This window comes from Aythya marila (genome assembly GCF_965140915.1).
Source record: "Aythya marila genome assembly, chromosome: 16".
Taxonomy (NCBI): Eukaryota; Metazoa; Chordata; class Aves; order Anseriformes; family Anatidae; genus Aythya; species Aythya marila.
The window spans coordinates 2,079,317-2,105,189 of NC_139057.1; the positions used below are offsets into that span (position 1 = coordinate 2,079,317).

Below are 25,873 nucleotides of genomic sequence, written 5' to 3' on the forward strand. Positions count from 1 at the left end.
TAAGGTTTAGAGCTGGACACAGGCGCTGCAGCCTGGACCTGCCTCTGCCCCAATGCCCCTCGGGTCCGCTTGGAGGTCGTGGTGCTGAGGTTTCCCCTCCCAGACCTCCCTGCAGATCTTTTTCCTGCGTCTGACCTTCCCATATGCTAAAGAGGGAAGTCTGGCGAGCCTCGTTTTGCTGACCCTATACAAGCTGCTCGTTATTTGGCTGCGCAAGCAGGAACCTGAGGGAGCTGTGCGGACAGGCAAGGAAGAGGTCCGAGGGAGCAGAGCAGCAGCAGCAGCTTCCTAAATGAGCAAAGCATGCACCAGCTGCCCTGTACAAAGCTCTCTGGGCTTTTTTAAAACCCAGCAGTGATGTGAATAGCAGTTTTTGAGGTAGAATCCTTTAGTTGTGTTACGAAGGTAGAGACATTTCCTAAACAGAAACAGCCCTGGAATAAATAAGCGATGTCATGGCCAGCCCAGAGCCACCTCTCCCCATTTAGCATCCTTGCTCCTTCCTGGCCCTAACAAATTATCTGCAGTTAATCCAGGAGCTGGCTGTGTCTATCTGAAGCTCTGTGTCTGGGTGCAGAGCTTGGGCCACCTCCTGGCACCGATGGAGGTGTGGAGGTGCTGCTCACCTCTGCCTGACGGCACACGGCAACACACCACTTTCTTCACATTTGCCACATTTTTTTCAAAATTATGGAGGGTTCTTGTGATCTTTTTGAAATAAAAGAGGCATGAAAAGAGGGTGGAAGGGGAAGAGTTGGGGTATTTGCACACGAGCAGGGCCGATGGCAGGGGCAGACCCCCAGGAGGGCTTTACTGGCTGCATGCGCGCGTTTTCGGGTGAATTCATTCCCTTCCAGCACTTACACTTGTGGTGTTGTTGTTGCCCAGTTGCCCTACCCCAGGCTGTGACGGCAGCGGACACATCACGGGAAACTATGCCTCTCACCGCAGGTGGGTTCGCCTCTTTTCCATGGCTCAGACTCTAAATACAACTTTATTTTTTAGTATATTTTTTCACCATGTGGACGATTTGGTTCTGTTTCCTCCCCGCCTTCTGTTGCCCCTCTCCCTCCCCATGCCCCAGCCCTTTTTCTTTTTCCTTTTTTCCTTTTTTTTTTTTTTTTTTTGCTTATCCAGATATTCCATCTCTTCTCTTTCAGCCTTTCTGGTTGTCCTCTTGCTGACAAGAGCCTCAGAAACCTCATGGCTGCCCACTCTGCTGACCTCAAGTATGTTTGCGCTCAACTTGGATCTCCTTTTGTTTTTCTTTTTTTCCCCCTTTTTTTCTGTCTTTTCCCTCCCTGCCCCCCCTTTGTGCTCTGCTTTTGCTTTTTTTATCCCTTCCCTTCTCCTTCCAAAAGCCGATAAGTGTCTGCCTGCGAGGAGCTCTGGTGGAGCCCAGCCTCTTGATGTCATTTTGGGAATGCAATGGAATGAGGGAAGGAGTATTTTGGGGAGAGGGAGATCACGGAGCTGTTCAGCAATAACTCGGACCCCTGGCAATTTTCCTTTGGACACCGCAGAAATAAGCTAATTTCTTTTTCATTTGTTCCCTTTTAATTCATCATTTCTGTGTGGCTCTCAGAGAATCCAAAGCCAGGATGAAGGCACACGCTTTAGGACTGGGTAGAGACACAGCTGGGAAAATAGCAAAAAGAAGCCAACTCTTGGAGAACTCGGCGTGCTAATTTTTTGCTAAATTTAAGGGGCTGTTGGGGGAGCAGTGACACTTGGGTGCCTGATCAGTGGGGCAATGACAGCGGGACCAAGCAAATGGTGCTGGGCAAGGCTGGATCCTGAGCAGCTGCAAAGGGGCAGATCCAAGTGTGCATCTGCTAACTGGGGGCAAAAGGCTTTGGGCACCTAGATATTTGTGTGCACAATTCTGCTCCCAAAGGGGGGAATCTAGCTTCGGTATTTCCATTCAAATGTGTTCCTCCAAATCCCATTTTCAGCTTTGCTCCTCATTTTCAGGAGGAGCTGCAGCTTCACGGGGGAGTTTCCCTACTGCTCCTTAGTTTGCATCCCCTATAGGAAGGTTTATTGGAAATTGTATTTAAAATCAGCGGAGACCATGGGGGGACCTGAGCATTTCTTCTCCCAACACAACCTATGAGGGACAGAACTAATGGTGAATGTTTTTCCCACATCTTTGCCATGGAGCCAGCCTGTCTTTGCAGGCTGATTCTCCTCTTAGCGTCCTGCTTTGCTGAATCCAATTTTAGGATTATTTTGACGGTGAGATATTCATAACCATAACCAGGGAGGCCTCTGCAGGGGGCTTTGCATTGCATAGGCTCATGATAGAAAAACTCAGTCCTGTGTCCTGTCTGCAGCTGGTGATGCTCAGAATAAATAACAGCCAGGTGGGAGCCCCTTTGCTCAGTGAAGGTGATCAGCAAAACCCCAAATGCCCTTACAGCGTGGGTCTGGGACTGCTGCAGGTGCTGGTGCCAGAAAACCATTCGTTAACCTCCTGTTCTGCACCAGAGAAGTGGAAAAAGTAGCTGGATTAGGTGACATTAATAGAATATGCCAGTGGATGGCAAGGACTCTCCTGATTAGTGCTAAGTACACTTAATCGTGCATTATAGATGATATACATTTTGAAAGAAGCTCTTAAGAGAGCTTTGCTGAACTGGTGTTTCTCCAACAGCCTTAAAGAACAGCCTGGCGATCAGGCAATTAGTGGTAAGATATTAAAAGCTCTCAGGAACAGCGCCCATGCCCAGTATGGACGTGGTGAAAAATGGACCAGAGTCATCATTCAGCATTCTGAATAATGCACTTCGGGCATCTGAAGTTAGTGCTTTTTGATCAAAATACTACATAAAACAGGTAACCCCTGGCCAAAACAAAGCCTTTCAGTGTTATTTTCCAAGTGTTGTCCTGTTTGTATATCCTGGTGAGGATGGAGGCAGGGAGAGGAGGACGGAGGAGGATTCGGAGATGTTACGGATCCCGCAGTCACAGCTCTTTCACAACTTCAGATAAGGCCGTGTCAGCATTTCCATTATAAATTCTATTTCAGGGGGTTAATATCCCTGATATAAAAAAATAGCTCCAGGCTGGAACATGCAATAAAAGGTCTCTGTCGGAATGATTTGTCTCCAGATAATTAAAAATAAAAACCAAATCACTTCTTTCACCTCTTTAAAAGTCGTGAAAGGCAGGAGGAGTTCGGTGTTGGTGTTTTCATAATTCCATCCCAGCCCGAAGCTAGAACAACAAAGAAATAGTTTTGCTTCCTACTCTACTAGGGTTTAATGAGGAAATGTCATGAACATGTAGTCATCTCCCAAGCCTCTAATGTTTGAGTTGGAGGATTTCCATCAGGTCCTGCTGGATGTGGCCCTGTTCCTCCTGCACCAGACCCGGTGCTTTGCTGGGTCTGCAGGTGGAGCTGTGCCCTTACACCATACCCATGTCACCCTTCTGGGACCGGGACAGGTCCCTGTTCTCCCTGCAGCCGAAATTTTCCTCCAGCAGAGACCATCAGTGACCTGCAAACCCCAAACCTACACTCAGAGCTGACACATCGAGGAGAGTTTTGCTATTTTCTGATTTTAGAACCAAACCAAACGGGCGTCGAGAAAGTGGGATATTTTCTGATTTTAAAACTAAACTAAACGAGGATCGAGAAAGTGGGGGCACAAAACCATTCCCCTGAGAGCAGGGGCCCTCTGCAAGCAGGGAGCAGCTCAGCACCCCCCCAGGGACCCCCTCCAGCCCCACTCACTTGACTGGAGCAGCGCTGGCTAATTGACAGGCTGGCACGCGCGTCCTCGGCGAGGACTCCTCACCTCTCGTGCTGGTCCCCATGACAACTTTTATGGCTCACCTGTGGCGTTCGGAGCGGGGCTTTGTGCTGGTGGCACTTCAGAGCCCCTCACCTCCCTCACTTCGGTGGCCTTAATGACGCCGTGCTCGACTCGCACCATTATCTGTGCTGCCGCCCGCTGCCTTTGTGCAGCTCTGTGTGAGCACGGATGTGTTCTGCCAGGCTCAGCTCTCATTCGTGTGCCTGAGTGCTGGCTGCTTGCCTTCAGCCCAGTGGTTGTGGGTGAGGTCTTCAAAGAGCCCTCTGCAACAGGCGGAGGTGGAGGCGGGGCACCTGAGGGTGCTGGTGACCCCACCTGAGGACCCCTGTGGGACCCATGTCCCTTACCCATGGTGTAACAGAGGGAAGAGACCAAAGGTTAAGCTCAGCTTTTTCCTCATTCCTTCTTCATTATTCCCCATCAGAGGCATTGGTTGGTTTTGGAGTCTGTTTTTGGGTCTGCTCCCAGTGAACTTAGCCCCCCACCGTCACCTAGACCTGAGCTAAAACCTCTCGTTGGGCTTCTTCTTGGCATCGGCCAAGGTGGCCCAGGAGGAGAAACCTCAACAGCCGAGTTGTCCATGGCTGAAAACATTTTTTCTGGTTTCTTGGCTGGGCTCACATCCAACCCAATGGTCCGGGAGGGTACCAGTGTGTCCTTGCATCTTCCCCAAGAGGATGGGCACTGTCCTGGAGGTCTTTTCTTGCCTTGGTTTTTTTTTTTTTTTGATGTTTTTCTACCATCGCCTGAGCTGTCCCTATCAAGAAGGTGGGGATGAGGCCAGGACTCGTGTCCCTCCCCATGTCCCCATCCCTTCCCACTGACCTTCTCCCCAGTGCCCACACCGGGCATGGGGGCCCTGACGCTGCGGATGCCACGGACCTGACGTTGTTCCTGTGGAGTGAAAAGAGGCAGGGAGAAAATTCTGCTTCGGTGCTGCCCGGATTTCTCTGGCACGAGCAGTGCAAAGCCTCCAGCCTTGTGCGTGTCCCCTGGCTAATGGGAGCCTCCCTTTCTTCTGCAGGTGCCCTACTCCTGGCTGTGACGGCTCTGGTCACATAACAGGAAATTATGCATCGCATAGAAGGTAAGATCTTCCCTTAAATTATTTTATCCTTAGCCTCTTACTATTTTTTTTCCTTTTTCCTTTTTTTTTTTTTTCCTTTTCTTTCCTTCTTATTATTTTTTTCCCTGCAATGGCCAGAGTTGTAAAGTTCTGAATAAAACATTAATGTTACTGACAACTGAAGCCTATTTTCATCTCTTTAATCTGACTTTCTTTTTCTTTTTTTTGATGTTTCCAGCATCTGATTAGAAGCTCCCTTCAATAGAATAAAAGACAAAGGGTCAGATTTTAGCTGATGCAATGTTCCTGTTAATAATGCTACCTATTTATGACTTCTATTATCACTTTAGAGCATTAATAGCGGAGATCTGAGCCTTCTGTTTCAACAATTCCATTAAACATCGCAGGCTGTTAGCAGATATCTTCTTATCTAGACACCGTTAATTACTGTCCATCTCCCTCAAATATATAGATTTTTTTTTTTTTCCTCCTGACTTCTGGTGATGTGAAGCTGCAAATCGAGAGAGATCAAAACAGTGTGCGAAGTGCAGGGGGAAGCTGACTGGAGCGGGGGCATCGCGTGCGCGGGGCCCTGCCTCTCAGACAGGCCTTTCTTCTCTTTTCAAACACAGTCTGTCAGGCTGCCCTCGTGCCAAGAAAAGCGGGATCAAGATAACCCCGACAAAGGATGATAAAGAAGACCCGGAGCTGATGAAGTAAGTCTGGATAAAACCACCCTGCATCCCCACCGCTCAGAGCATCGCCGGCCTGGGGCCGGGCTCTGGCACCATCAAAGCTCTTCCACATTTTTCCCATGATTTTTTCCTTGATGCCACAAATGCAATTCTGAAATTGGATGGGAAAACTGGGAGGTGGGGGAGGTAACAGCGTGTTTTTTTTTTTTTCTCATTGTTGTTTGCAGATGTGAAAGGTAGGTTGGCAGGGCACTAACGGTTCATCTCCTTCCCGTGCTTTATATAATTCCTGAGGAAATTGCTGGTGTTGGGAATGAGGGTAAAAACCCGCAGCCAGATGAAATGTTGGGGGTTTTCAGGGTGGAAATGGGCATGTGAGGGGTGCCGGTGGGCTTGCTTAGTTCCGCAGGGTCAGGACCTGGTAGCAGTGAATGTGTTGTAGAGTCTTTGCCACCGCTGAGTGTTCAGAGTGAGCTGAAAAAGCCCTTCTCTGCTGCCTCGGGCTGAATTTTTCAACACCATCCAGGGGAATACTCCGCCTGGGAACAGGGATTTTAAAAAAAAAAGCCCACTTCAAACCCTCTCATCCTGGCTCTCGGCACACTGCAGCACCACGGGCTGGGCACCCAGGGGCTGCCCTGCAACCCCTTGCACATCTCTGGGATGTCAAAACCTTTACGGCAGGATGGTGCCAGCCCCAACTCCAGGATCCTATTTTTGGTTAACCCAGCACATTCCCAGCCTTGCCAGAACCCATCCACTAACCCAGTGTGTTCAGGTGGAGCAGGGAAAAAGGGAGCATGGGGAGCCAGAGGAAACCTTTTAGTGAGTTTCTGGATGCTGCCGGAGCAGCCAGGAGTGCTGGCACTTCTGGTCAAACCCCTTTCGCTCAGCAAACTCTCCCCAGACATTTTTCTCCCTATTTTAGCCCTTCCCTTGCCAGGGCAGCTCTCACCCTTGCCGAATTTTGGAGGTCCAGGAGCACAGAGGCTGTGCTGGCTGCTGCTGGCCCCTGCGCTCTGTCAGGGCTGTGAGGAGCTGGGGCGCATGAGCTGGGGAAAGGAGCTGTACGAAGCAGATGATATTTGAGCCATCTGCTCTGTTCTCACTCTGTCTCCAGGAAGAAAAGCCTCTGAGTTAAATGAACTGTGTGCCTAATTAGCAGGAGTTAGCGGAGTTTATTAAAAATTAAGCAAACTGCTCAATAATCTGCTGGAAAAAAAAAAAAAAAAAAAAAAAAGAGAGAAAAAAAAACACAAAACATTTGGACTCAAATATCCTAAATTACTGGTGGCGTTGCAATGCTGCTCTATTACCTGGTGTCATGGTAAAGGACAGGAAAAGCAGTAAGTGTGGTCGCAGGGCTGCTGGGCTTTTGCAGTGCTGAATGCACCAAGTGGCTCCCCCAGCACAGCTCTTTGGCAGGAGATCTTTTCCCAGGGCAAAGGGAAAAGGGGCTCTTGTAGAGATGAGATTTTCTGGATCCCAGAGAACTGATGCTGTCCATCACCAAACTGGCCTCAGAGACCTCACTGGGACTCTGCTCCCCTGTTTGCAGCAGGATGGTGGGGTGCAGGGGGCCATGAAAGCATCCCCTGATGTGCTGCAGTACAAGCAGCAACCCCTGGTCCTCCGATATCCCCAGGACGAGCATCATCTCCTTGAGATGTGCAAAACAGCACTGTGCAATGGTCTCTTCACTGCTGGCTTCCTCCAGTCCTTGGCAAGCTGGAGTTCTGTCTCCAGCACAAGGTGCACCCGGCGCACATCCCCATGGGGATGCGTTAAGGAGCTTTGCCTCCAAATCCTCTCCTCTGCCTGCACCGAGTGCCTCTTGGCACCCGGCCGAGTTTTGCACATCACCACCAAGGAGAATGTCATTTAGTCCCCGTTGTTTTGCTGCTCAGCCTTCGAGCAATTTGCTACAGATGTGATAGAACAGATCACCTCAACCTTCAGCCCAGCCCTGGCACAAAGCGGAAGCATCCGTGGCTGCCTAATTGATCGAGCACTGCCGTTACTTCCGTTAAATAATAATAATAAAATAAAATATCCAAGCCAGCTGTTTTGCACAATAAGGCTCTGGTTTATTTTTTAAAAAATGGAAGTGTAATGAAAGTTAAATTAACAGTGTAAAATATGTAACGGTTGGGCCATAACAGCTGCATGCTAAATGCTGGGGTTTGTTTCTCTCTCTCTCTCTTTTTTTTTTTCTCTCCTTTTCCTCCTGAGGATTCAGTAATTTGCTCGTGATCATATAAAAGCAATGATGTTATGAATTTAGTGAGGATCCTGCTGGCAGGGATATTATAAGTGAATTGTGCTGCATTTGCAGCTGATTAAAATTGAGATCAGCATTTTTCAAATTATCTTGGGAAAATAATGGGTGTGCGGCTCCCCCTTCTGCTGTCAGCTCCCTTTTGTACCAAACATAAACAATAAGGGGAATCATTTCTGTGGCGAAACTGCTGCGATTTTCAGGAGCAGCTCAGTGGCTATTTTGCTGGGGAAACCTGAAGCCCCTAATTGCTTTCGAACTGAGGACAAGAGGTTATTTTCGCCGTTTTCTGCCTGCTTTTTTTTTTCCTCCCCTTTTATAGGGTAACCTCCCTCAAGTAATAAACTTTTAACTGTATTTATAATTGACTAGCATCCTTAAGCAAGTGCAAGGCACAGCAGAAACCTTAATAGACACTCAGGGCTGTGCTGAGCGGCCGCGTGTACTTGGTGTGCCATCGGGCTGGTGAGCAAGGGGACAGTGGCTCCTTTCACAGCACTTATTGCTAATTAACACTGGCCATGTCAGCACTGCCACCACATCTCCAGCACGATTTAACTGGCCCTAATCAGTGCTGGAGGCACAGGGATGGAGGGTTTGTGCTGGGACAGACAGCAGTTCCTGCTCCCAAAGGTGTTTGGTGCGAGCCTGTCCTCCTTGGGGGGTGTCCAGGTTCAAAGTCAGGACCCAGCCAGCCACCTGGCACCCGAGGCACCCACCCAGCACGGTTTTTGACCTTCTGTGTGATGGGTTGGGACTCCCCAGCAGCTGCTGTTCAGCTGTTTTGCTGCAAGTGTGGCGCTGATGTGGTCTGCTGGCTGGCTTTGGGTCTTTTTAGGGGGGCAGCCATCTGCCTCCCATACCCATTGCTGTAAAAACAGAGCTTCTATTCCCTGAAGTGGGGTTTCCATCACATATTTGGTAGAAGTAACTACATGTTTGTGTCCCTGTCCCCTGGTTTAGGACTTAGAAAGCACCTCTCCTCCCGTGCCATGCAGCGTCTGCCCCACAGCACCAGCAGTCTGGTGGGGAAGGTTCCCTCCAGCACCGTCCTGCTCTGCTGTCCTCCATCCCCTGCTCAGCTTGGGAAGGAGCCCCTGCAGTGAGAAAAGCTCCCAGCCTGGTTTTGTTGCCATCTCTAGCCATGGGAATAACAGGCAGAGCCCAGCAAGTCCCACAGATTCTTAAAACCCATGGGAAGAAACATCCCAGCTGATGCAAAGAAGTGTCACCCTCTCCGTCATTAAAGCACCGACCAAATAAAATCCAGATGAGGTCCCCAAACATGAGCACTCACTTCCTACACTTCATCATCCATATTTTCCTTCCATCCCTCTTCATTTCTGTGCTGTATTTTTTTTTTCCCTGTGCCCAGGTGTCCGGTTCCTGGCTGTGTTGGGCTTGGACACATCAGTGGCAAATACGCCTCGCACCGGAGCGCATCTGGGTGCCCCCTCGCAGCCCGCAGGCAGAAGGAAGGATCACTCAACGGCTCCTCGTTTTCCTGGAAATCGTTGAAAAACGAAGGCCCGACCTGCCCTACCCCGGGCTGCGACGGCTCCGGCCACGCCAACGGGAGCTTCCTCACTCACAGGAGGTAAAGGATGGGCTGGAGGTCACCACAAGCATGCCACCAGTGATGGTGTGATGGTTTGGGGACCAACCTGCCTGCCTGTGAACACTGCCCAAGCATCGTTCAGCTCCTGCTGAAAGGCTCCATAATCGCTGCCTCTGATGCTGGTCTCTGCCAGGTTGTGTTTTCTGCAATGGATAAAAACACTTGGAAATGCTTGGTTCTTGTAACTTTTCAGCGGTGAGGTGTGAATTGACCAAAGTCATGAAAAGCAGTGATATAATGTCATTTAGCACGCCAGCTCAGGACTTTGGCAGCCAAAATGGGGGCTTGTTGCCCAATCCATCCAGACTCGCTTCACCTTCCTTGCCTGTCATGCCCTCTCTTTTAGGAAACAACACATTTTTTTTAAAAATCTTTGCTCAGAGAAAATTGCTCTTGCTTTATAAATGAGGACCTTTGTGGCATTATTCATAAAGCAATTTCCTCTGCACCATAAAAAGCTTTTAGAAGGGCTGTCTCACAGCGTGAGCTCCACCAAATGGTACGTGCTCGTGTTGGGAACATAGCACCTATAAATACGGAGAGTTTATGAAACCCATTTTTACTTGCTTTTCAGTTTGTCAGGGTGCCCACGAGCTACTTTTGCTGGGAAGAAAGGAAAACTCTCAGGGGATGAAATTCTCAACACAAAGTTCAAGACCAGCGATGGTAAGGATTTGCACTCATTTTTTTCTAGCAGGTGTGTCAGGTACCGAACCCCTATGGCTTGTTCTTCGCAGATTGAAACCTGGCCTCAGTTTTACTAGAAAATCCTGTGCTATGAACATCTCTTTTGGGGCCTCCTCAGTGTTGGGGGTGGTGTGGCACTGATGCTGCTCCCTGAGTGACACAGGTGAAATGGCAAAGGAGATCCCATAGTGAAGTAGTGCTGAAACTGAGATGTTTTTTCAAGTATTCTCTGGCATTTTCACAAGTCCCTTTCAGTCATTTTGCTATTTTCACCTATTCAAGGCTTTTAATCCCACAGATATTTCTGGATCTGGAGTTTTGTTAGCGATGGCACTACCACTGTTTCTGGTGCTATCACTGAGGGGGTTTGGTAATGGGCAAGGTTTGGCTGTTTTACTTGAATTCTTATATACTTTGGAAGATAAATTTCTTCCAGGAAAGTTCCCTTATTTTACTAACCCTGTAATTTCTAGTTAAGACACACATTCATTTTTCAAATGATGTATTCCTGACTCAGGACCAGACAGAGCAGTTGTCAAGGCGGCCAACCTTGCAGGGCGTGTGGATGCACTGGGCTCCAGCCGCTATGCTCTACTTTATATGTAATGCTAATGTAAATGCTTTTGCATTTACATATTGACCTATAAAGCACTATTGAACCGTGCTGCTGAAAGCCTCGCTTAAAAAATAAACAAAAAATAGAGCAAGCGAGATGTGCATCCCGTGCTGAGGACGTGAAAGCAAAGGCGAGGACGCTGGGAGGTGTGATGCCTGCCCATGTGAAGGGGCTGAACGCCTGCTGCTTTCCCTCCCGCAGTTCTGGAGAACGATGAAGAGATCAAGCAGCTGAACAAGGAGATCAGTGAGCTGAACGAGTCCAACTCAGAGATGGAAGCTGCCATGGTGAAGCTGCAGTCGCAGGTTTGTGAGTGTGGATGTGATCTCCCAGGGGGTGGTGGTGGGTGCCCTCGATGGAGGGCTGCTAACCCTGCCTGCTCCTTGCTCTGCAGATCTCCAGCATGGAGAAGAACCTGAAGAACATTGAGGAGGAAAACAAAATCATAGAGGAGCAAAACGAAGCCCTGTTCCTGGAGCTCTCAGGGTTGAGCCAGGCTCTAATCCAAAGTCTTGCCAATATCCGCCTTCCGCACATGGTAAGAAACTTTGTCGGTGCCCAGCCCCAGCTGGGGTGATCGAAGGAGCAGAGCGAAATCGGGCTTAGATAAGGCTTATGGACCATTAAAAAGGGGGAGAAATTCTCTATGTACACCTACCCGTCCTTTATAAGATCAGTGCTTTTGCCTTATCTCTGAAGCTTGCATTATATCTCCCTTTTGTTGTCATTTTCTGCTGATCTCCTTTTGTATCTATTGTTCTGTCTCATTACATCTGGGAGTATTATCACAAAATAGGAAACTTTATCAAGGGCACCCAGAGCCTTTTAGGCTAAGACAGCACAAGCAGAGATCAGGAGGGATTGGATTTCAACGTCAGAGAGATCTTACAGCTCCCATTATAATGCAGGTAGTTTCAATTCAGTTTTGAATAGCTGGCAGCCAAAGAATAGCATTCTTAAAGAGAGTGTATTTTGTTTAATTTAACAAGGTCTAACAGCCCACAGCATGTTACCATAGAGTTACTGCAAAATGAAAAGGCTGCATTAAAATAGTAAAACCACAAAAGGCTATTAATTACCTTCCCTCTATTCCCAGGAATGTAATTACTGTTGTCAAAAACAGGTGTGTGCAGGGGGGGCTGCGTGCTGGTGGGGAAGCTGTCCTCTTACAAGCCATAACGACCATCACGATGATCAGAGGAATGAGCTTTTGATTTATATTTTTTTCTGCCATCATTTTTTGGGAACCCTTTTCATTGGGGGCTGTATTTAAATTCAGGCTGGTTGGAGACGCGCCATCCTCCAGCAGAGCACTTTTGGACAGTATTCACCCAGCTGCCTAACTGGCAGAAAACCGCTCACTGAGTGCTTTTTTTTTTTGTGAAGTATTTGACTCATAAAGGTCAAATAAACTGTTCAGCAAATATATTTTCAAGGTTTCAGGCAACTCCAATTAAATAAGGCCCAGGAGACTTGTATGCTTATTTTATTCCTGTTCTTTTTCTTCCTCCTCCTTGTTACTTTTTTTTTTCCCTGTTAACCCTGAGATAGATGTTGGCAAGGTTTCCACGATGCCCCTCAAAAGCCAAAGCTGTCCAGCAGCAGCAGCATGCTGGCGTGGGCAGACACGAGCCCAGGGTGACCTGCTCCTGTCCTAACTTTGCCTTTGATTCCCCCTGTGATGCTCCAGCAGTCCCTGCCTCCTCCTCCAACCTTTCATTTCCATGGCTTGATTCAACCTCAAGCCCGTCAAACTGCCTGCACACACTTAACCTGGTGCTGTTAATTGTTCCTTATGGCCAATGCATTAAAAATTGAGCAACCAGTGAAGATTTTGGAGGATCAGGGGCTGCACAATGAGTTTCCCGTACACACAGCACCGCGCACAAAGAGTCTCTGATGTCGAGACCGTTGGCTGTTGGTATGATTAATTGCAAAGAAAGATTTCAATCCTTTCCTGCTCCGCTGCTAACACTTTTATTTGGCTTTTTTGGCTTCAGGAGCCCATTAGCGAGCAGAACTTCGATGCGTACGTGAACACGCTGACCGACATGTACACCAACCAGGAGTGCTACCAGAACCCGGAGAACAAGGACCTGCTGGAGAGCATCAAGCAAGCCGTCAAGGGCATCCAGGTTTAGTGCCGCGGGATGGAGACGGGCAAGCAAACAGACTGTAAGACGGAACTTTCCCTCCAAGTATTCAGGTTTACAAGTTGTAAAACTTGTTTAATGAATGAAAAAAAAACAAAAAAACAAAAACACACAAAGGACCAAAACGTAACCAAGAGGCCATTTCTGAGACGTGGAACTGATCGAACTCAATGTTCTCGTTTACTTAACTTTGGACCTTCTTAGGAAAAGTGGGATTTTTCTCCCTGGACCACGAGGTAGACCAGGATGGAAGGTTAAATTCTCCAGTAGGTTGTGGGGCTCGGTAGCTGGTGAAGAGCAGGCGTCTTTCATAAGCTGCCGTGCTTTCACAGAGTTGATCCAAGAGTTAAAACGTTACAAGAACAGGGTTTTGTCTGATCCAAGACTAGCGTATGACTGGCTCAAACCCTCATGTTGTCTATGGTCGTATGTCCAGATCACCTACTCACCCATGAATTATGTTATATGTTGCTATAAGTGCTGGAGCTGCAAGCTACCTGTAAATCTGAACCTGTGCTGGGCCTCCCAACCCCAGGAGTTCAGATATCCACTGGGCATGGGAACTCTTAAGTATTATAAAGTAGCTTATTTTTATTTTCTGAAAGAAATCTGAAGAGCAGTTCTGGATCTCCAGTGGAAAGCGCAATGGAAAAAAGGTTCTCAGGGAAGCTTTTGGAGTTTGCAACTACAGTATTCCTTTGTCTGTCTTAAATATGAGAATAGCTATTATGAATAGGCCAATACCAGATATTTCATACAGAAGAATTCTTAATGTGTCATGGTCCGGTGTATATGATTTTTTGGAAGTCTGTTTGATGATGGTTCTGGTTCTTTTCATTATTGTGATCATCCTTACAGTGGCGCAGTACTGCCAGTCCAGAGATCATACATCAATGCCAGAGAACGTTTGAGATTGCGATGAACAAAAAAAAAACAAAAAAAAAAACACAAACAAACAAGCAAACAAACAAACAAAAAAGCAACAAAAAGAGAAATGTTAATTGATGGCCAGCAAAGTGCTTACTTAACGTGAATCAGCAGTTTATTTCTTGCAGATGTCCACAGGGCAATGGGTTTTTCTTGGTTTGGTGTTCTACACCTTGTGCAAAATCACAGCACAAGCGCCGTTCTGGAGGAAAAACAAAAAGAAGAAAAAAAAAAAAAAAAAGGAAAAAAAAAAAGCATTCAGGTATTGGGTATTGTTCCAAAGAAGCATTTTGTAAGCAGCTCGGTATGTGCAGCTCCGTGAATGTCTCTGCGATGCTCCAGCATCCAGGCTGAGCGCGGTGGGGATCGGGGGGCCATTTTGGCACCTTTCCAAGAAAAGGAGAGGTGGGAGCTCCTTTTTTTTTTTTTTTTTTTTTTTTCCATTACCTCCCACCCAGGGCTTGCTGCCACCCTGGTGCAAACACCTTGGAAGTGGAAGGGGCAAAACCCCTCTGGGGTCCCCCGCATGGCTTCTGGTGGCGTTGGGGCAGAGCAGAGGTGGGGAGGATTTTGGTGACCGATGCTAAAGACGAGGCCGTGGTGGTGTTTCAAGCCCAATCCTGCAGCTATTTGGGGCAGAATCTGTGATTTGGAGAGGTCGGTGGGGAGCTCAGCCTGGGCTGGCTCCCCTGAGGAGCTCAGTGGGTGCACGGCCACGCTGAGGCCTCCGCGGGCTCAGGCTCCATGAGTTTGCTTATTTTAGAACCCATTCCAAGTGCAAAACTACAAAAGAAAGGGGAAAAAAAATAATAATAATTTGAGGTGTTAAAAACACAATGTTCTTAACATGTAAATAGAGTCCAAATTGATTGTGACTGCAATTCAGTTAGTATTTAAAAGTAGAGAAATTGCACTTCCTGGAAGAAAGAGAGGAAAAAAAAAAAAAGTAGTTAGTTTAATTATCCTGTAAATTATTTAATTTTGGCAAGATGTATGTAATTTATATTTACAACACCTTATGTTAACTTTTTCTATTTATTTAACTTTTTTATTTATTAATTTTATACTTACTTTAAACTGGACACCGCACCATAGAAAAGAAGATAAAAGAAGCAAAAAAAAAAGTTTAAAATTAAAACTTTTGACCATAAAAAATGATATTCCAAAAAAAAAAAAGACACCCTATCTACAACTCCTACTTGTAATTTTGATGCAACCAAGTTATTTTTTATATATTTTGTTATTTATTCTTTTAACGATGGGAATTTTTTTAAAGATATTTTATAACTGAGACATTTTGATAATTTTTTGGTTTGTTTTTTTGTGGGGGCAGGGGCACCGGGGGAAGAGAGACTTTTTCAGTTTTTCTTTTCTTTTTCATTCATATTGTTTCAGGCACTGATAACAGGAAATGAAAATTCTGTATTTATTATTTATTTAATATTTAAGTCGAGAAAAAAAAAATGAACTGTGCTCTTGTTGTATATTTATTTTGTCGTTTGTGTGTCGGTTATGTGATGACTGAGTACTTGTTTATGTGAAGGAATACTGTTAATATTTAAATAATAAAGAGTCACATTGAAAGTTATAGCAGGCTACATGTTATTCTGTGAAAATGAATACTGTGATCTACTTTCCTCAGGAAATGTATTTTGCAGACAGAACTTCCTTATGTACTGGCAGGGTTATTTCGTAATAAAACCCAGTTCTGTTTGTGACTTTAGTTCCTATGGTCTTTCTTCGAGCTTCTGCCAATGTCCCCGACGTGTCCCCGAGCAGGGGTCGCATCCTGCACCCCCAGCACTCAGCAGCCCTGCGTGAGCAAAGGAGGTGCCGGGGGAGGACAGGGTGCAGGATGGATGCTTTCAGCCTTTGGATTTACTAAAAAAAAATCACAAAATTGATCTTTGAGCTTTAACTTAAATGCTGGGAGGCGGTTGTTCTTCTCGACAGGATTGCCTCGCTTTTATTTGCTTGGCTCCCAGGCTGTCCTCGTCAAGGAGCAGAGATGATTCGCTGGAGGAAAAGTCTTGCTTCTGAAGCTGTGGCAATGAAGGGGATTCATCACCATGCTCTTCGTCGGAGGAGGCATTTCGGAAGTCGCCGAAATTCACTTTAGCTCTGCTGGAGTTGCAGCTTCCGAGGTGAAATAAGGTAAATCACATTAAGGCCGCTTGGAGCTGAGCGAGTTGGGGCGAATGGGAATTTCAGGCAGGTCTGTCATTGAGAAATTCATTTCTCTTATTAAGTGAGCTGAGCCTCCTGGCTGTCCCCACGCAGGGGCACGAGGGGCGCTGGGTTATGTCGGAGGCGGTGGCAGTGCTGCGATGGCACGGGCATGAAAGGCAGAGTGAAATGGTGGCAGACGGGTAAGGACTGGAGCCAGAGAAAGCTGGAGCAAGGTTTTGGGATAGAAACAAGATTCCTTAAAGCCTTTCCTCAAAGATGCATGGCCGTAGTGTTCACTGGAAGCTTTTTTCTCTCTGTTGGGTGTCTGCGAGCCGCAGACTGGGCGAGCGGCAAAGTTTGGAGCCCAGTAGTGACTGTGCCACAGTGCGACCAGTCACCAGCAGCTCTCCAGAAAAAAAAAAATAAAAAAAAAATGAGGCTATTAAGTTTCGGGGTGTGAAAGCCACTCCAAACACAAAACCAAAAAAATTATATCTCAATGAATTGGGGCTCACCTCCCTCAGGACAAGGACTCTTTGAGGTTTTGCTGGAGACCTCGCAGAGCTCATGGGGTCCTGCCCCCTCCACAACAAGCGGCACAGCTTAAATGGGAAAAGGGGGCAGACTCGCGTGATGGCACGCCTAAACTGGCTGGCATGGCTTTTTTCTGAAGGACACGGCATTGTTTTGGGGGGGTGTTGATAGGCTTTGCACCACGAAGCAGTTCGTTGTGCCAATATTTGATGATGATGATCGAGCTAATAGGCACACTCGCGCGTCCTCTCCTAACGAATTGGCCGCGCTGCATAATGGAGCGGTTGGATTTGTGTTAAATTGCAGCTTTGGGAGCCATCACTGTGAGATGTTATCTTCTCCGAACTGGCGTCCTTTATCGCAGGGAAGGGAATTGAATTGGTTTAAGATGGTACACTGTGCGTTTATAGGTGTGCTTAGGAGAGCTCTTAAGCCTCCTCCGACAAGCGGAGGGTGAGAGCTGCGCGGCAGAGGACAGCGGGGCTTTGCTTCCAGGATGAAGGGAAAAGCTCCTTGTCAGCGTACGGTCGTTTCTAAACACGTCGATAAATCATTGACCAACGAGAGCATCATTTGGCCTCGCTGATGCCACTGTTAATTGTTGAAAGCTGCTAATGACCCTTCCCTCTGTTCTTCTGCTCAAGCCGTACCTTCCACTCGCTCCGGCAAGGGCTTTTGGGGGGAGCAGAAAGGGGTTTCTTTCCCAGCCTTGTATTTTTTTCTGATTTTCTTCCCCTCGAGCTCCTCTGGGTGATGTCTCAAGGCTCCCACCCGATCCATGCCCTCCTTTCCATCTGGATCCTCGCCACCAGGCTGCCCTGTAATGCCCAAGCCCCTTGGTGAGCCGTGGTGGTCCTGGCACCACCTGCATCCTGCCCACCCCACCAAAAACCCTCATGGGGACAAGGGGTGATGGTGCACGGTGGCCTCCAGAAAGGCCAACCATGATCACGTCAAGGGTCTGAAAAGACTGGTGTGGTTGGGATGGGGTAGCCTCCTCCTCCATCAGGTTCTCCACCAGGAAGGGAAGACAACTGTGCTCTCCAGAGCTGCTTTTTGGCAGGGACCTCACCTCCTTGGGCCCCGAGAAGATGGTGCTGAGGGTTCTGGGGCCACCGCAGCTCCCCCAACCAGCACTGAGCCCAGCAGGGCCTGCTGAAGGGCTCTGGCCTGCTTTTGGCAATGCACTCACTTCTCCTACACTTGGATGAGGAGAAATATCCTGAAACGACCTTCCGCTTTGCGCGGTGGGGCTCGTGGGACTGGGGCTGTAGGGAAGCGCGAGGATGATGCATTTGTCAAATAGCTCTCGTTATTCCAGATGCCTTCACCCCCTTCTTTCTGCAGGACGAATACATCACCAGCTGCTGTAAAAACGGTGCTATCAGATTTAAAGGCATTTTCATCGCTGTCAGCTGGGAAGTATAGCAAGCATTAAAGCCTGCATTCATTTGTGGAATGGCAACGCTCTTTTGTTTGAATCTCAGTGATGATCTGGAGAACCACGAGCCATGAAGAGACAGAGCAAGGACATGAAAACTCAAGCTCCAGGACTGGCACCAAGGGGCAGACCACGCCAGGAGGAGCCTGGACATGCTCAGGTTTGGTGTCTGACCCCACAACATCAGGGGACATATGGGGAGAGACTCAGCCAGGCATGACCATGGCTAACTCCAGCACGTCCTTATCGAAGTCATGATGTGCCAAAGCATTTCCCTGCATCTCCCTACTCCCAGCAAGTCCCAGAGTCCCCCCAAATGGCATGAGGCCAACTAGTCTGGACCCAACCAGGGGCTACCCTGGACTTTGCACCAGTTTAATGGTGCTGGCCTCAGGGGATTTGGGTTTGGCCCGAAGCTCATCGAGCCCAAGATCGAGAATCAGCTCCTCAGGTTTTGCCATTGCCAGAGGACTCCTCGGGCTTCAGCATTTAATAATCCAGCCCAACCATGCTGAGGCTGTTCAGCAATTAAATAACATAAATCCAGAAGCTAGATTAATAAACAGTCTAGTCCGTCTAGAGCAGTCTACAGGGTGGAGAGATAAAACTGTAAGATATTTATTACTGTCTCGGGGATGAAGTCATTAATTTAATAACTACCCATTGCTTTCTTCTTGCAGTTGTTAGCAGTCTGGAGGTTACAGAAGATTAGGTGGGAAACTCGCTGCCTCCCCGCCGAGAGGAGCCTTTCCCATGAAAGCCGGAGCCCAGCTCCCATCTGTCACCCCATTACGGCGGAGGTGGTGAATGTATTACCCAAATACAACAAAACCCAAATTTCTGCTGGCCACATGGCAACCCTCCACGGAATTTAATGAGGATGCTGCCCTTTGTGCGCGGGGCCATTTCCAACAGCTGTAGAGATGAAGGCAGAGGACATTCACCGGCGCTCGCTTGTTGCTGCTGCCTTTGAGCACCGATGCTCTGCTGCCTCTGGTCCTGCAGCGTTGGGAGTGTCGTCAGCTCCCTCCTCTGTGCTTTCTCAGCGGGTTTGCACGTTTTCATGGGAGGGAACATGGGAATTATTTCGGTCCCTGCTGTGATCTGATATTGGGGAGCTTCCAGGACTTAGATATCAGCATCCTCTTTAGAGTGATTACGGATGGAGCCTTCTGATGAGCGTGGTCTCCCGCTGACAGCTCCAATCCACGGCGATGCTGCGGCAAAAGTCGGGCGAGGGGGGTGAGGGAGGATGCCCATTTGTGTGTCCTTGGTAGATTTTGTCATCGTTTGACCCGGGGACAGAGAAGAGCTTTCATTCCAACAAAGCGCCGTGGGGAGGCCGGGTGTGATGTGGGAACACATGCTCCTGCCAGCTCCGGCAAGGAAGGGACTGAAACACTGCTCATCTCCCTGCACTGACTGTGGAGGCAACCAAATTGCCTAAATAGCTTAATTGAACCATTAGCCTGCTTTGGAAAATAAATAAAATACAACCAGGCGTGTTCTGTGGGCGCGGGGTGCAGACCGGCGGCTGTGCGCACACAGCGACGTGGGTGCAGGCACAGCCAGCCCTGCCAAGGCAGCCTCCAGCTGCAGCATCGTGGGGAGGAACGGCTCCAGCAGCACTTGGCACCCTTCCCTGTCCCTGTCCCTGTCCCTGCCACACGGCACGGCAGGGTGCTGCAGGGCTCCTGGGCAGCTCTGTCCTGGAGGAGCCACAGGTCCCTGGCATTGCTTATGCTCCTGGCTTAGCTGCTGGCCTTGGAGAAGCCCCTTGCTCCTAAAGCCTTAGAGGGTAGCAGAGCCACACGGAGCCATTCTGAGCAAAGCAGAAACAGGTGGGATCCCCGAGCCTCTCAAGGAAGGATGAGAAGTTGACAGGAGGGATGGTAGCAATGGGGAAAGGCACCTGTGTGCTCCAAAGCAACAAGGAGCATCTGCAGACCAGCAGCGAGGGATGCTGAATTTCAACTCGCAGTTTGGTGTGGCTGAGGAATGCAGCAAGCACCGAGCAGCCTTGTTTTCAGGTCACATCCAGGTAATCTGTTTGACTCAAATTATTCTCGATGACTGCCCGGGGCAGAAAGCAAAGCAACGTCCCTGAAATAATGTTCTGGCTTCTCTGCAAAGGAAACGCTCGCGTGAGGTTTGCGGGCAGCTCGGAGCAGGTAGGTCTGAAACTGGGTCTCCAGGCACTGGAGAAGAGAAGCTCTAGGCAAGTGGATTCCTCGGCCAAGATCTTATGCTATGGCTCAGAGACATCAGGCTGTGTTTTAGCATAGACAGAGAGAGATTTTAGCGGTACCTGAAGCAGGAGGGGAGGGGGAAAGAGAAAGAGAAAATGCTTGTGCACCAGCCGGGCTTCTTTAGTGCAGAACAGCACAACAGACCCGCAAGACATTTCTGTCATCACCCAAAAAAAGTAACAGAGGCACTTCTGCAGAGTGCTAACCTCAATTTTCCCTTACAACGGGCTAATTTGCAACTGTCAGCATAAGCACCTTTGTCCTGACCATCCTGTACTCCGGTCCACATCCAAGACGGGCAGGGCTGATGCAGAGGCCCTTCCCTGGTATCATGTCATCGCATTACCCTTTCATTTCTCTTATCAACGCCACCAGTCAGTTCCGCTCCTTATTCCCGGCCGTTATCACAATGAGCCAAGAAAGTGCAGAGCTTCAGCCAGGAGGAGAAAAAAAAAAAAAAAAAGAGAGAACAGGTGAAATTCTGATGTTGTCAGCTAAAATAGTTTCCAGCTGAGCTCTGCCCGCAAAGAGGCTGAATCTCAGGGATTTAGTTGCCAAGTGTTGCATTTGCTCCCTGTCCCTCCTCTCGGCTTCTAGCTCAAAGTGGAGCCCTGACACTGCAAAGTGTTAATAGAATTAGCCCCCTGCTACAAACCGGTCGCTGGGGCTTGTTAGCTCAATTGTTGATGCTAAATTCTTATCAGAGCCACCTAAAAGAGCGCTAATCTAGAAAGGCTGAACTCCCCGCCTGGGTCGGAGAAATTTAATTAAACCCCAAGTAAAACTGGAAAATCGTTTTGAAAAGAGAAGAGATGAATGCAAAATGGTTTTCATCGTTTGACTCTGCATCTTTGCAGTTCAAACCCTCGCCCATGATTGCACAGAGAGTTTTGCTGGAGCAAAGGCTGAGTGAAAGCCAAGATGAGACTGACGCTCACCCAGTGAAAAGAGAAAAATACCGAGTAAGGATTGCTGAGCACCGGGACCCACAAATGTAAAGGAGCACAATGCCCTTCCAAGTGAAATAGTGATCTCCTTGCGTACAATTGTGTTATGGCTATGGGTTTAGGGATTTGTAACTATTTTCCATTTGCTGTGCAAAAAGACTCGTGCAGCTTTCACACTAGTTGTTAGCAGACACAGCCAGGTATTAGTAACAGCGTAGGCGGTGCAGTAAGACCTTGTGCAGGATATTGTGGGCAGTTCTGGGACCTGTCTTTGGGAAAGGAAAGGATGAATTTACCCTTGAACAGGTGCAGGAAGGACTGGCGGGGTGATTAGCAGAATGGAGAACCTATCTTTGGAGAGGAGATTAAAAGAGCTCGGCTTGTTTAGCCTAGAAAAAACAAAGGTTAAGAGGGGATATGATTACTCCTCATAAATACATGCAGGGTGGGAGGAAGGGGAATGATTTAAGTTAGAGGATAATGCTGGTGGGAGATCAAATAAAGTGCACCTTGGCCGGGAATATATTCCCATTGGGAATGTGAAGATGCTCTCCTATTGCTGGAGGAAGGGAATTTGGGGTAGACCTGCTGGCTGGGTCTTTTAGGAGAGATGGATAAAAGTTGTGGCTGGCGTGGTCTGACATCAATATCAAGAAGAGCTCAAGCACCTTGCTGCTCTATGTCCCCAGCTGCAGGCACTTTTGGTAACTCTTTCTCATCCCCAGAGCAGGTGGTGCAGGCAGGGGACTGCTCCGTCTGCTGGCTGTTTCCTGCCTTTGACCACGCAGGACTTCATAGCAGCTGCCCTCCTTTCTGCTCCGACATCTCAGCTAAGTGAGATGAATCCAGGTCTTTATGGGGCCTTTTTTTCCAAGTGGCAGTGGTTATGCATGGGGCAATACGGTGGAAATCAAGACAGATGTGCTTCCTCTTTGCGCAGCAATTACTCACAGAGCCCTTTGGTAAGTGAGACAAGAGGAAAGCTTTCGGAGACACGGACACACACATATACCCTCTGCGTGGGCAGGAGGATTTAAGTGATCTGCTGCCAGTCTGTTTGTAGGAATACTTGTGTAAATGCACATGTGCCTGTGTGTATTTACATGTATGCATGTGTGTGTGTGTTCATATGTATAAGCTTCTGACCATGGTGTAGTGCCAAGGTGACCAGAAAAGGCAACAGAGGTATTGTGCACAATTTAAAAAAAAAAAAAAAAAAAAAAGGAAACGGTGAAAACGATTTAATGATTTAATGATCCTCCAAATCTTGATTTACATGAGCCATCCTGTCACCCACAAATTGCTGTGTTGACTTAGCCACCTGCACTGCAAGGCTGCAGGTCAGGCAGAGCTCAGCCTGCTGGCCCCCAGCCGGGCACGAAAATTAATTGTTACTATTTCCTCTTTCAAATGAACAAAACCATCCCATTTTAACTGGCCGTCCCCACCGCGGAATTCAGGAAGTTAATTCATGTTGGCTGGTGCTTTTAGAAATATTTATAAAAGAAATTGGGTTTTAAAAAGGAAGGAGGAAACAGTGGAAAGCAGGGAAATCAATACAGCAAAAGCAAAAAAAAAAAAAAAAAAAGCTATCAGCTCGCCCTCATGAAAACTGCTTGCTCTCAGCAATTAGGGATGTCAGCTAATGAAGGCTGCAGGCCTGATCCTTGCTGGTGAGCTTTGGAGCTGGGGGGGATGCTGAGGGGCAGGCGCTGAGCCCTGCAGCAGTGGCCGTGCTGCTGGGGCCACCTGCCGGTGCTGCTGCCGGAGGCGCTGGGTCCCTGGGGTCCCAACCCTTCTGTTTTTCTAAATGTGGGGATTTTCGCAATAATCCAAATTCTCCGCATAAACGGAGAACTACGTGTTCAAAGAATCCAGAGGGGAAAGAGCTGGCAGGAGAACAGAACAAGCAGGTGCCAAGGGGAAAGCTGGGGGTGAAGCCATGCGGCAGCAAAATGTGCCCGTGTGGTCACGGCTCTGCTTTACTCTTCTGTTACTCATCCCTCCTACATCGTGACTCGGGCCAGGTACTGCAGACACACTTAGAGTTAGAGCTGCAGAAAATAACCCATCCCTTAGGGGTGCTCATCTTCCTTCAGCCGGTCCCTCCCCAAGGCTGTGTCCCCAAACACAAACTCGTGGCGTGTGTCTTCCCTGGTGCTTCTCCTGGCTCACTCCTGTAATCCTCTGGAAACAGGCGGGCTGCATCTCACAAATCCTGGAAGCAAAGGGCTGTTAGGAATCACAAATACACCTGGGAGGTGCAGGTGCGTATTTGGGAATCTCTAAAACACTCCTCGAGCTCTTTCTGGTCTTCTTGGGGTCTTGCTGCAAGAAGAGGTGCTGCTGCTGGATCTTTCTCCTTCCCTCAGTAACACTTTGCTGGGAGGTACAGCAGTGCCCCCCACCACTCCTGCTGCTCTCACATCGCTGCTGAACTACTGATAATGGGAAATTTTTACCCAGCTTTTAACTATTTTTTCAAGCAGCTCTACTGGGAAGGGGAGCAGATGCTGAATGGAAGCCCGGGAATCATACGTGTAAGGAGTTTGTCGGTTCTGTGTTTGCAGATTTCAACCGTGCTGCCATTATGCTCGGGTGCTTTTCTTATTAAACAAGACGAGGCAAGCACAATCAACATGTCCTGTTTTGGTTGAATCAGCAAGGAGGAGTTCAGTGCTCACTCTCCACAAATAATCCCATTCTCCCAGGCAGCTGTCTTCTGCAAAATGAAAGTGCAGACATCTACAGTATTACCCAGTGCCTGTTTGCACGGAGTCTGCTGTTATCATGTTAATGAAGGGAGCAGAGATAATCACCTTAACGCATAAATACGCGGATGCTGATTCACTTTCTCTTATTTGAGTCCAATTTGCCAGGCTATTTCTTTTTTTCCCCCGCTGCAGGCTTGTTGTGTCTGGAAGGACAGCTATTTTATTTTTTTTTTCCCCCACAAATCATCTTCAGACAAATCAAGAAGCCTCTTGTCTAGATGTGGTTATTCCTTCTCATTTCGCAGCCATGCACAGCACCAAGTCCCTGATCTAAGGCTAGTTCAGACAATTTTGTCTGATCTGCAGCCATAGAGGTCAGACCAATCCCACAGCCTCAGCTGACATCGTGTGGGTCACTTATGGATGGAGACACACTTAGAGGATAATTTCCCTTATCCTGAGATGGGTGAGAGAAATCACCTTTCCCCCATGTTTTCTCAGACCCTGCCAGGTTGGTTACAACCAGAAAAGGAGCCCACATGGTTGGGTATAATCCGAATTATGTGTCTAACGCTCAGGCAGATAATGTCAGGGGACAGGATCTCCCTGCTGCACAAATGGGGAGCCGGATATTGAGGCAGTCTGGCGATAACCCTACATGTTTCCTTCAATCCCCAACCCTGAGAGTCAGGTTAAGAAGCATCTCCCTTATTTACTTCTCAGAGAATTTCTTTTTCATATTAATGGGTGCTGAAAATAATAATAATAAAAATCCTAGTGTGTTGGATGTTCATAGGCTCAAAATGCAGAATATCAATTAGCCCCCAGAGCAATGCTTTTTCCATGTTCCCATATATATATATATATATATATATATATATATATTTTTTTTTTTTTTTTTCCAAGCCTGACTAATGATAGCAGAACATCTGGTGTTGGCCATGCTTCACGTGGGAGGCTCAGCTACGGCGCGAGGACTGCATGTGCCAGCCGGAGGCTGGCATCTCCCCAGCACCGCTCCCACTGCTCCCACACCCCAGGGAGCCCCGATCCCAGTGGGATCTGGGACAAGGCACTGCTGTCACAGCAGGGTGGCAGGGCACGAGGATTTGAGGATTGGGAGAACTGGGAGGGCTGGGTGCTGAGCTCAAAAAGAAGCTGAGCCCCAAATTAGGGCAGTGTACGGGGTATGGGACTGAGGGGAAGGCAGCCACCATGGGATGGGGACATGGGCACGGGGCTGTATTTAGACTTGGGCCATATTTAGGACAGATCTGTGGGTGCGGGCTGTTGGCACAGCCTCTCTTTAGGCCTGGTCTGCCTTTAGGTCTGCCCGGTGTCATAAAACCGCGGAATTATCCCAGTTCTGCTGGCCCCGCTGGCACTGAGCCCCGGTCTGCAGCTCTGCTCCATGCTGGAGGCTCAGCCTGTGCTCAGGCCCAGTTTGTACTTGGGCCTGGTCCATATTTAACTGTGCATGACCGGGTTTGAGGTAAGGCCAGGTCTGTAGGGCCCATATGTAGGCCCCATATGCAGGCCCTGTTTGTGCATGCCTCACACATAGACCCCATGTGTCGGCCTCAACCAGGGGTCTCATGTACAGGTCCCATATGTGGATCCCTACACAGGTCCCATACACCGGTCCCTATATAGACCCCAAATACAGGCCCTATACACAGGCCCCATACATGGTTCCCTGCACAGATCCCTTACACAGGCCCCATACCTTGGTCCTATACAGGGGTCCCATACACAGGTCCCATTTTCGGGTCCTTACACAGATCCCATGCGCAGACCCCATACACTGGTCCTATACAGGGGTCCCATACACAGATCCCTACACAGACCCCCTATGTTGGTCCTATACAGGGTCCCACAAAAGTCCCATATGCAGGTCCCTACACAGGTCCCATACATTGGTCCTATACACAGGTCCCATAAATGGGTCCCTACACAGA

General features: G+C 48.3%; 1 protein-coding gene and 1 long non-coding RNA gene across 2 annotated transcripts in view; both read left to right on the forward strand.

The window, feature by feature from the left end:
* Positions 1-12,922, forward strand: part of MYT1 (myelin transcription factor 1) — a gene marked incomplete at both ends in the record, with an annotated part of 30,647 nt that extends 17,725 nt beyond the window's left edge. Inside the window, 9 exons of the mRNA XM_082773684.1 lie at positions 889-951; positions 1,161-1,229; positions 4,846-4,908; positions 5,520-5,603; positions 9,236-9,457; positions 10,053-10,144; positions 10,983-11,086; positions 11,176-11,319; positions 12,782-12,922. Of these exons, the coding sequence (XP_082629810.1) occupies positions 889-951; positions 1,161-1,229; positions 4,846-4,908; positions 5,520-5,603; positions 9,236-9,457; positions 10,053-10,144; positions 10,983-11,086; positions 11,176-11,319; positions 12,782-12,922 (982 nt within the window). The remainder of the gene's footprint in view (positions 1-888; positions 952-1,160; positions 1,230-4,845; positions 4,909-5,519; positions 5,604-9,235; positions 9,458-10,052; positions 10,145-10,982; positions 11,087-11,175; positions 11,320-12,781) is intronic.
* A 2,937-nt stretch (positions 12,923-15,859) lies between these two features.
* LOC309884212 lies at positions 15,860-18,779 on the forward strand. The gene is made up of 3 exons (XR_014318576.1): positions 15,860-16,015; positions 17,912-18,165; positions 18,686-18,779. It is a non-coding gene; the product is annotated as an uncharacterized lncRNA (long non-coding RNA).
* The last annotated feature ends 7,094 nt before the right edge of the window (positions 18,780-25,873 follow it).